The sequence below is a fragment of the Alnus glutinosa genome, chromosome 7 (assembly GCF_958979055.1).
Source record: "Alnus glutinosa chromosome 7, dhAlnGlut1.1, whole genome shotgun sequence".
Classification (NCBI taxonomy): domain Eukaryota; kingdom Viridiplantae; phylum Streptophyta; class Magnoliopsida; order Fagales; family Betulaceae; genus Alnus; species Alnus glutinosa.
The window spans coordinates 4,299,692-4,311,235 of record NC_084892.1 but is presented as its reverse complement, the minus strand read 5'-3'; the positions used below and the strand labels follow the sequence as shown (position 1 = coordinate 4,311,235).

At 36.8% G+C, this 11,544-nt stretch overlaps 1 protein-coding gene across 1 annotated transcript; it reads right to left on the bottom strand.

The window, feature by feature from the left end:
- Positions 1–6,290: 6,290 nt before the first annotated feature.
- Positions 6,291–9,200, bottom strand: LOC133874370 (uncharacterized). The gene is made up of 2 exons (XM_062312270.1): positions 9,063–9,200; positions 6,291–7,950 (listed from the first exon to the last, which is right to left on the bottom strand). Exons 1-2 carry the CDS (start codon positions 9,164–9,166, stop codon positions 6,411–6,413), a joined length of 1,644 nt encoding a protein of 547 aa, XP_062168254.1. The 5' UTR covers positions 9,167–9,200; the 3' UTR covers positions 6,291–6,410.
- Between the last annotated feature and the right edge of the window lie 2,344 nt (positions 9,201–11,544).

Sequence of the window (11,544 nt, the reverse complement as noted above, 5' to 3'; positions counted from 1 at the left end):
TTCACTAAATGGCACCATGGATAAAACATCCACTGCCTTGTTATCTCTTCCCCTTTTGTATTCTACTGTAAAGTTGTGCCCTAGGAGCTTAGAGACCCATTTTTGCTGCGCAAGTGTGCCTACTCTTTGCTCCAATAGGTACTTAAGGGCTTGTTGATCAGTTCTTACTACAAAGGTTTGCCCCAGTAAATAGTGTCGCCACTTCCGAACTTCCATGACCAACGCTAGTAATTCTTTTTCATAAGTAAATACGAGTAAGCTTTTCCCTTTCAATCTTTAACTTAGATAAGCTATAGGTCTCCTCTCCTGCTTTAAAACTGCCCCTATCCTTGCCCCAGATGCATTACATTCAATTATAAACTTCTTAGTGAAATTTGGTAAGCCTAGGACCGGTGGGGTGGACATCAACTCTTTAAGATTTTTAAAAGCCTCTTCAACCCTATCATTCCAACCAAATGAATTTTTCCTCAAGAAAGCTGTCAAGGGTGCTGCCACTCCCCCAAAGCCCTTTACAAACTTTCTGTAATACCCAGTTAAACCTAAAAATTTCCTTTAAGGTCTTCGTATTTCTAAGGTTTGGCTAGCTCTTCATAGCCTCGATTTTCGCAGGGTCAGCCTTAACTCCTTCTTCTGACAGTACATGTCCTAGATAGTCTACCTCCAAAGTCCTAAATGTACATTTTGAGGCCCTGGCATACAATTGGTGTTCTTTTAGTACTTCAAGGACAAGCTTTAAATGTTTGAGGTGTTCCTTAAAATTCTGCCTAAAGACTAAGATATCATCAAAGAAAACTAACACGAATTTCCTTAGATAAGGTCTAAACACCTCATTCATCAATTATTGGAAAGTAGATGGTGCATTGGTTAGACGGAAGGGCATTACTAGAAATTCGTAGTGCCTTTCATGTGTCCGAAAGGCAGTCTTAGGCACATCCTCGGGTCTCATACGGATTTGGTGATAACCGGACCTTAGATCTAATTTAGAAAATATCACTGCCCCATGTAACTCATCAAGCAAGTCATCTATATTAGGGATATGATACTTATCTTTAATGGTGTCCCGTTTGAGCTCCCTATAGCCCACACACATTCTCCAACTTTTATCCGCCTTCCTTACAAGTAAAACCGGTGGTGAGTAAGGACTTTGACTAGGCCGAATGACTCCCGAACTCAACATCTCTCGAACCAGCTTCTCAATTTATTCCTTTTGGTAATAAGAGTAACGATAGGGCCTCACACATGTGGGTTTAGTTTCATCCATAAGAAACATTTTGTGGCCGTGGTTCCTGGATGGAGGTAATCCTTCCAGTTCTTTGAAAATCTCTGAATACCCTTCTATAAGCTCCTGGACAACTGGGTGCAACAAGGTTTTGGGCTGTTCCTCGGTGATCTCCATAAACTGTACCCAAATACCTTTGCAGCTAGCTCCCATAGACTTGGGCATAGTTTCTCTTGCATCCAGCAAATCAGGGGTTGGGGAGAGCCCTTGCAAGGTCACTTTTCGATTGTTGTAAGGGTCTTGGAATCCCATAGAATAGGTCTGAGACACCTCAGGTAGTCAACTCCTAAAACCACATTGCAACCACCTAGAGTTAGGAGGTGTAGAGTAGCAGAAAATGAACACCCTTGTAGTAAAAAGGACATTGCCGTACAATGACCTTGGCAAGAGAGGGTAGCCCTGCTTGCTACCATAACTGTCAGCTACCCTTTGTTATCAGCTGGTAGTTGAGATTTTCTTGCTACATTTGGATTCACAAAACTATGGGTAATCCTGATATCAATTAGAATTACCACTTCCACCTATCCAATTCTGCCCATCAATTGCATTGTGCGGTGAGTTGGAGTCCCAGCTAGAGCATATAGGGAGATGTCGAGCAGCTCACCCTCCTCCCCTTCACCTGGAGTCTGTACTCCCTGAAATTCCAGTAATCCTTCCTCCACGGGTTCTTCCTTCTCCTCCCACTCCATTTCTTCCAGCACATACAATCTGGGCTTATTAAACTTATGCCGGGTTGGTATTTTTTCGTCACAGTAATAGTATAACCCTTTTTTCCTTCTCTCCTATATTTGACTAGGGGAGATTCTCCTGATAGGTAGGGTAGGCTTTCGGATGGGGTTACTAGAGTAGGAGTAAGTGGTGTTTCAGTTTGGGTAGGGGTTTGAGAGTGGATTGCTGGTTGGTTGGTTGTGGGTAGGTTTATTGGTGTAGGGTGGGGTTGGCAATCTAGGGTAAAATGAGTTGGAAGGCCAATTTTGGGACTTGGGGTTTCGGTTCCTCCTGCAGATTTCCTGTTCTTGCAATCGAGCCAACCCAAAAGCATTTGGGAGGGTCGTGGGTTTGAGCATAGTTATCATAATCTGCACCTCTTTGAGCCCGCTGACGAAGGAGCTCACTCGAAAATACTCTGTCAATCCTGGAATTCGGTTGGATAGCACCTCAAACTGAGATTGGTACTCATCCACAATAGAGGTTTGTTGCAACTTTGTAAATGCTCCCACTGGATCATCGTAGTTTGAAGGTGCGAACCTAATTTTCAGAGCCACTACAAACTACTAGCTCCGTATTGACCCGGATTCCATCAGCCAGTTGTACCACTGTAGTGCTTTCCTTTCCATAGGAAATATGCTATAGGGAACCTCTGATTGTCAGGAATTTGCCCATAAGCAAAGAACTGTTGCACCTTAAGAACCTCCTGTCAAACTTGGGGAAATCCAAGTTGACAGATTTGGGATTAATTCCTGCTCCATCAGTGGTTGATGAGATGAAGGAACCATTTGATCTCGGAATAACTCCCTCTCCTTCCATGGTTGGAGGTAAAAGGGGGATATTTTCCCCACTTGTTTCTCCTTGAACAAGTGCCTTTCCATGAGCCTGGCTGGGAGTTTTGATTGCTAGCGCCTCCATAATTACATGCAAGTTCTCCTTTGTTCGGCTTTGGAATGCCTTGTTGTTTGCCTAGAGTTATTGATTGTCTCCTGTTGCGTGCTAAAGGAATCAAATAGCTGAGATAACTTCTGACTCTCAGCTTTACACTCCTCTCTCAACTTGGTAAGAGCCTCAGCTAACTGAGATGTACGAGTACCCTCAATCATGGTCACAGGAACGCAGCTATGATACCACTTGTTATGTGCCTAGATATTATATTAGTAAAATTAGTACTTTGAAGGGCTAATCCTTCACACACTAGCATGCGGCTATCCGTTTCAACTCTCAAATTGATACCATTATATTACTCGGTAGCTAATAAATACAAGAAGCTCATTGCAATCATTTCCTGGAATGGTTACCCTCAACTACCCACTAAGGCCCAGTACACATAACTAACTCAACCCTTAACTGATACAACTCACTACTCTAATACAAACCCACTACGCTACTGGGCTGTCGCCCACTACCATGTTCCAGTACAGTTCGGAACGATTTTAGGGAAATACAATATAACTGACTTAAAGGTAAGTTACAACTAACCCATACGATTAACCTTAAATGACCCTGATATCCTTCTTTAGCTGGACTGCACATTCTTATCTGGTTCCTGTAAGATAAACACGTGACAGCCATCAAGGGTTACTTGAGCCCTGGTATCAAGTAACCTTTGTTCGAACATTACACCCCCTTCCACATTCTTCTGGTAGCTTTCATCTTCTCATCAGTACGGTAAGGTGCATAACAAGGAACAAGGAACAAAACCTAGTAGCAAATCAAACAAAACGCTGTGTGTAATTAGTGACAATTATTTGTCTTCTGAAAGAGGAATTGCATCAAGAAGAAACGAATTCCGAGAAACCCATCTCAAGAAAGCTCTACCCAGTACCCAGAAGCAAGAAAAGGTAGAGACATTTTGGTCGTGAGATAACTAATGTGATGTGAGGGTTTTTCCAGAACAAAACACTGATCCTTTTTCTTGGGCATAAGATCAGGGCTCAGCCGCTCAAGGCAGCATCAAAAAGCGGATAGATTTAAGAAAAAAGACAACGAAACCCAGAATCATATAACAGTCCAAAATTCCAAAAGGCCATGGGGTGGTCGAACCACCCCTCAACCACCCCTAGACCAGTGGTGGGGTGGGCTGAGCCACCCCTTCTTTTATTTTTTCATTTTTTATTTTTATTTTTAAAGCTTTTTTTTTTTAAAAAAAATAAAAATAAAAAAATGTGGCAGTGACATGACACTTATGTGTTGTCTGACGTGATGAGCGGGACATGTGTTGCGATGCTAGGGGTGTTAAGTGGCGTTGATGTGACAGTCTGTTAAATTTTAGACAGAAAAATAGACGGAGGAATTAAGTCCGTCTTTTCCTAAAACTCAGGTATCATCTATAATGTGAATTGAAATTGAGGTACCAAAAAATAAAGTTTTCAAACCACAAATAACAAAAAGGTCTTTAACCCTTTATACTATATATGAAATTATTTAGTAATTATAATCAGAATTGATTTTAGGGTTATAAAAAAAGGCCGCAAATAGATCGTGATCCATATTGATGATTTGCCAGTTGCCACTTCGAGGATCATGTATATAGTTTTTTCAATTGTTAATTTAATAAATTGAATTAAAAAAAAAAAAAAAAAACCTTCTAAGCTAAGTTCTTCAAGATCGCTATCCTCATGGATTCTTCTTTGCTAATGAAGTCAATTTAAGGAGGACATAGTTAATCTTTGGTAAAGCTTTTTGAGGAGTTTTTATTTTTTTATTCTTTATTTTTTAAGAAGTGATTGAAGTGATATAAAAAAATATGTAACACTTCAGTCCTATATTAATCAGAAGAAATGAATAACTCACATAAAGTGATTAGTTTATAAGAGATAGTCACGAGTATCTCTTATAAACTTGAAAATGATAAAGGAAGCTATTGTATAATGTATTTAAATAGTAAAACAAAAAGTAGATTAATTCTCTCAATTTAAAAAAATAAAAAAAAAAAATCTAAAAATAAAAAATGCTGTTCACACAAAGTTTGGAGCCACTTCTAATATCCCAGACTGTATTAAGGTTGAGCAATGATTCTTACACAACGAATGTGAGTTTCACTCCATATGTCTGCATTTCTATATAACATATGTACAACTGTTGTACATGAATTATTTCTAATTAAGGTTTGCACAAAAGTTTTACGTTCGTACATTTTTTTATAGAATTAACTGATCAAAAGTGCATGAATTTCGAGATGAACATGACATGAAAGAACATTTGGAGTCTCCAGACATGTATGGTGCTCACGTACTTTCGGAAATTCAGAAGAGAAGATTCTTCAAAAGATTAGTTTGGAAATTAGAGTTAGGTTGCTTCAAAGTGTAAATTTGCAAAAAGTATAGATCGAAAACTTAAAATTATGTAAGAGTACTTGGGAACTGCCAGAAAGTATATATATACTTGTATTCATTGAGATTTAAATGTTGGTTTGTCTTGTATAGGTGTTTTGGGGTTTTCCACTTAAAACACATTAAGTCGTTATTTTGATCGGTGTGAAATGAATGTATAAAATAACATTATTTATATCATTTTTAACTTGTTTTTTTACGAGTTCTTTTGAGTCCTAAATTTAACTTATGGCTTGATGGCTAGAATGAGATGTGGGAGCAGAAGGTTACTGTTATGAAACTTGGCCGTACTCTCTCTCTCTCTCTCTCTCAAATAGACATATTATCTTCGATCGGGACTTGAGTTTCGGTTAGGATTGACAATTTTTAACATGAGCCGTGAACCAATTCGAATTCAACACAAAATTAGTTGGTTAAAATTGAGGAGTTTGACCTGTTTAATTAAATAGGTTGAATTATAGTTGACTTGTATAGTCTTATACAAATGTTTCAATACGACCCAAATCCAACACATAAACATGAATTAACCCCCTTAATTTTGACCTAAGCCTATTTTTATACTCATCAAGTGCAAGCATTTAAGTGGTTTTTCCACAAGTCATGATTAAATGTGGATTGGACCGTATTAACAGACCCAAAGAAAAAACCAAGGAGATGGACGGGAACATTTCTCCTTGATCAAATATCCAACTCCATTTTTTGCTCACTTTTTTCAACTCTCCTTGCTTTTCTTCGCCTCCCCAGCCCCGCGCCAGCTCTCCCTACCCACCGCCCACAACTCGTCCTTCAATCCCAAATTCTCATCTCTCTCTCTCTCTCAGATACACACATATACGAAATTCCCGTGGGTGATCCTTTCCCAGTTAGACAAGTGGCTCTGATTCACAGCACATGGGCTATTATCTTCAATTTTTTCAATCTATAAATGGTAGCAACAGTCGAATAGATCCAACTTATTTTACATGCAAACAGTTCTAAAGCAAAAGTAAATAATTAAAATTGAATTGAATGGAAATAAAAGGGGGTAGATTTATTTGGAGACAACTAAAAACAAACAAGTTTTGAGTACCTTTTTGTGATCTCAGGGGTCAGGGGGCCGGAGAGAAGACTGTGTACCAAGTCTGGGTGGCAGTAAGAAAAAATATTAATAATCCTGCAGTGAAACCCACGAATGTCCAGGGGCTGCTGAAATGGTCGTGAATGGCCTGAGCTATCCATGTCTTCCACTTACTGTTGTAGCACTTCTGAATCTGCTTTTTGACATCGTCATATGTTTTGGGGTTAGGCACCAAGTCAGTGGCTATGTCATTGAAGAGCTGAGACACTTCCTTGTCGCTACCGAGGAGGTTGTTGAGTACTTGCGCTTTCCTCAGCTCCTTCACGTCGTCGGGATGATCAATGAGCGAATCAAGGAAGGATATGTAAGAGTAGACGCCGAAGTCATAGTCGAAATCTGGACACATCTCATAGGCTATCAAGTTCAAGAACTTTGGCCCCGTTGAGTCGTCTACAGTTATTGGAGGGAGATAAATATATCCAGGGTAGAAAGTGAATTGGTCAGTAAAAGCTACGTCTGCCAGGGAACTACTTTCGCTAGGCTTCAATTGGATTCCTGCTGCTCTAAGTTCCTGCACGTTGCGATACGATTGGCCCCCACTCATATTTTTGTTGTTGCTTTTGTTTTCCGGATTGCAAAAGAGTCTTGTTCGTAGACGATCAAGAAGATGGGCCGGCTTTTCTATACATATTCTGGTCTTTTTATAGGGCCATCTCGGACTCGGAGGACCTAAGAGTCTTGTTCTCAGAAGGTCGAGAAGATGGGTTGGGTCTCTTTCTTCTTCTGGTGTTTGCTGCTCCCTTTGCAAATAATTGATGTTTTGAATGAAACTTTCAATTAATTTACTCAACTGGACTTCCTTCCCGCTCAACCTCATCAATAACTTGAGAAGACGATAAGGAACCTGGTTCTCCAGCAAGAACAAATCTTGTTGAATAAAGGCTACGCTGTCGTTTTTTATATTCAACTCTTTGAACTTGTCATTTGCAGCAGGAGCAGGAGCAGGAGGTTTGAACTTGTCGTTTGCAGCAGGAGCCGGAGCAGGAGGTTTGAACTTGTCATTTGCAACAGCAGTTGGAGCAGGAGCAAGAGGTTTGAAGTTGTCATTTGCAGCAAGAGCAGGAGGTTTGAACTTGTCATTTGCAGCAGGAGAAGTAGCACATAATATATACTGTAGTATTGCGCAACCATCCACGAACAACATCCAGGCGAGGGACTCATCATCATACTCCTTCACCACCTTCTCCTCGAAGCATTCCTCCTCGAAGCATTCCTTCAGTCCCTTGATTTCCTTCTTAACATGCTCGTATAAACAATTTATATTCTCGTATAAATTAGTTTCATTGTTGCCACTGCAACCTTGGACGAACTCATGCGCCAACATAAGCTTGTATTTCTCTCCTCGCTGGTACTTTGGCTTGCCATGATGGATAGGACCGAATGATGCCACTCTTGGCTCAAAGTACTTCACGAAATTGTCATGATCTCGCAGCAAGAATATAACCTTTTGTATTCTTGCCTCTTCCACCGCTTTTATTTGAGCCCTCATTAACGTTTTAATCTTTTCCTCCCTGGTAGTGGCATGATAGAAATCATTTGAAATAACTAGATTTAGATGATTTGATTACCGAAAATTAAGGAATTTATTAACACTAATCTAAGGGATATATTTGTATTTAAAATTATTCAAATTACATGTAAAGCTCTATAAATAGAACCTTGTACTTAGATCAAATATGAAGAAAAGATGTAGCTTATAAGACTTTATCGTGTGGATGTATGTCATAGGCCAAATCACCTTAAGTTCTATATCTTTTCCTCTTTATTTAATTATCAGTTTCGATCCTATGGATTTCAATTATTATTATTTATTTATTTTATATTTTGCCTCATTTTATTCTCTTATCGTTTTGTCTCTAATTTTCATATGATATCAGAAAACAAAATGAGATACGAGTCTATTTTTTATTATTATTATTTTTTTTAATTCTAGTTCTTGATAGTCAATATTTTTACAGATCTTCTCCCCATAGATCTTGAATTCTTGTATTTTATCGGATGAAAAAAAAAGTGCTTTTCACTAGGCTTTGTTGTGCTATTCACAATTGGTAATGGATCGAAAGAACTTTGTGTTGGAAGGCATGAAAAAAAAAAAAAAAAAAAAAAAAAAAAAAAAAAAAAAGGAAGAAGAAAAAAACGAGAGAAGGCATTTGTGTGGTCTATTTAGCCTATTTCAGGTCCATAGTTGGTCTCGTTCTGGCCAAAGTTGTCGAAATCAAAGTTCCGGTCATAGCAACCGATGTTTCAATTTAAGCCATAAAGCCATTTTTTAGCCATTTGATATTCAAGATTAACAATCACTAACAGACCGTTCATCTTGTAAAAACATGATAAAGGATAGAAATCTTTGAGATAATTGTTAATTTGTATCCCATAAATCAATTGATTTAAATGATTTGATTACCATAAATTAAGGGATTTGTTAACCCTAGTCTAAGGAATATGTTTGTATTTGAAATTATTCAAATCACATGCAAAGCCCTATAAATAGAGCTTTGTACTCAGATCAAATATGAAGGAAAGATGTAGCCTATAAAATTTTAACGTGTAGATATAAATCATAAACCAAATCACCTTAATCTCTATATCTTTCATCTCTTTATTTAATTATCAGTTTCAATACCTGGTAGTGGCAGGCCGGTTGTGACTGCTGCTTTCTTCTATTTTGACAATCTTCCTCGAGTGAAGCTCGATCTCGTCAATGGAAACAATATGCTGAGGCTCCATTCCGGTCGTAGCAAGTTTGCACGCAACAAAGCAATTAATTAAATCTGGTGATATGGCTGTCGTCCTAGCATTATTTAATTCATATATATATACATGATAGTACTGGGAAACTTAAGCATGGGAAACATGCATGTGATACATGATGTATCGGGCTTCAAACAATAAGATGGAGGAATATATGTGAATGAGATACACGTGAAAAAGTATTGCCTAACACAACAAGTCTGGTATATACTTTTTTTTTTTTTTTTGCCGACAAAACTGTACGTAGTTATTTTATGATTTTATCATTGAGTCAAGCCAAGTATATATAAAGCATATATACTTTTGTCAAAATGCATGCATGGGTTCTATGGTTTGATGGTTCCAATATTCTACAACTACTACACTTTTTTGAGGTACTTATCTTCTCCTGAAAAAGATAAAATGATGGCCACCCCCCAATTTATTGAAAAAAAAAATCTAAAGAAAAAAAAATTATTTTAGCCTATTGGCCCCTTCTGAACAAATTAATTTGGCCCTTACCCAATTATTTTTTTTGCCTTAACCAAACAAGCCTAAAAAAAAGCCCCCTACAATCCACAGATTTATTATAAAAATCCGAAGCCGTCACCAAGCACTTAACGGGGGCCTTCCAACACAACCAATTTGCCTTACCCAATTAAACTTACAAAAAACTTTCTCGCCAAGCTACATTCCACATGACCACAAGCATAAACAAAAAAAATGGAGAACAAAATTTCAAAAAAATCACCATACCTAATTAAACCCAGAAAAAACCTTCTTAAACCTCATCTTCAATAGACTGTCACTGTCTTATGACTTTGATCCCATCGGCAGTCAGCCACTATTTCAGCCTTCAGTGCTTCCACTTTATTATAACTTTGTAAGTTCTGAAACCTTAATATTTTGTTTATTTTTTCCGGTCATATGGTAAAGAATTGAAGAAGAGAACTGAAAACGTGAATGGGGTTAGGGCCTAAGGGGGAAAACTGAAAACTTGAACTGAAGTATGAAGAAGAAGTGAAGAGGACGTCACGATTGGATTTTAGAAGAGGACTCTCCGTCTCTCACACTGTCTGGAAGAAGAGTCTAGAGAACTAAAAAAGAGAGTACAATAAAAAAATAAGATAACTTTTGGAAGAAGTGTCTAAACTCAAGAGAAGAGAGTACAATATAAAATAGGATAAAAAAGGTTACACTAATAGACTATTGACTCATTGACTTATAAGGAGAAAAAACTCAAATTTTATACAAATTTGGTGAAGCGTGAGAACTTTTTTATTTTTTTATTTTTTTGAGTTTTTTATTTTATAGATATGAACCGTGAGAACTGAAGCGTAAGGAAGAAGTGAAGACAAATTTAAAATTTTGTACAAATTTTGTGTCATTTGTGTAGAATTTGTGTTAGTGATAAATTATAATAATGTTTAAAGTGATATTTGAAATTTAAGAAAGTTTTAACCTTTAAAAAAAAAAGTGTGAAAGTGAAATCATTGTCAATTTGTTATATTGTGATTTGTGAGTAAACATTTTCAGCCATGAATATTGTCAAAACTAGGCTTCGCAACAAAATTGAAAATAAGTTTTTGACGGATTCTCTAATGGTGTACATTGAAAGAGAAGTTGCTGCAACAATTAACATAGATTCAATCATCAATGATTTTCAGGATTAAAAAAAACAACGGGTTCTATTCTGATAGGTGTTTTGGCTGAAATTTGATGTTTTATGAAACACTTATTTTTGCATAATTTCTTTTGTTTTGTTTTTTTTTTTTTGGGTCAAAAATGCCTTGACTATATGCATTGAACTAATTAAAATTTGTTTCTTTAATTGCCAACTAGTTAAGTATGTAGAAAATGTTTGGGATTGTATTAAGGAACTTAGAAAGTGCTTTTAATAAATAAATAACAACTGTGCCAAGCAAAGAATGGATCCATTTGGTAAAAAACTTAAAAAATCATTTTGTTACCTTTTTTCCTCTAAAATTTTCAAAATTGTATTTTTGGAGAAGCTTAAAAATTAAATGAGGGTTCTTTTTTTTTTTTTTAAAAAAAAAAAAAAAAAAAACAAAAGATCTATTTCCAAGTGCAATCCCCAAACAAGCTCTAAGACTTAACGCATGGATCGAACTACAATTAGCTTTTTTAAAATTTTAAAATAGGTGATTGGCTGAAACATGGGGTCTTCAGCCAATCATGATAATTATTAGTAATATTTATTAGAAATTTGAGAATTATTATTATTATCTATTTTTTTTTTAAAAAAAAAAATTAATTATCTATGATAATCGTAAACATTATACTATTTTATTAACCATATAACTATAACTATTTTATAATAATATATTTAAATGTATTATCATTGAATATTTAGT

Excerpts from the sequence above, each read along its gene's own strand:
- LOC133874370 (XM_062312270.1), bottom strand. The coding sequence starts at position 9,166 with ATGGAGCCTCAGCATATTGTTTCCATTGACGAGATCGAGCTTCACTCG. Across the intron at positions 7,951-9,062 it reads AACCGGCCTGCCACTACCAG|GGAGGAAAAGATTAAAACGT; the intron begins GTATTGAAACTG and ends TGCCACTACCAG.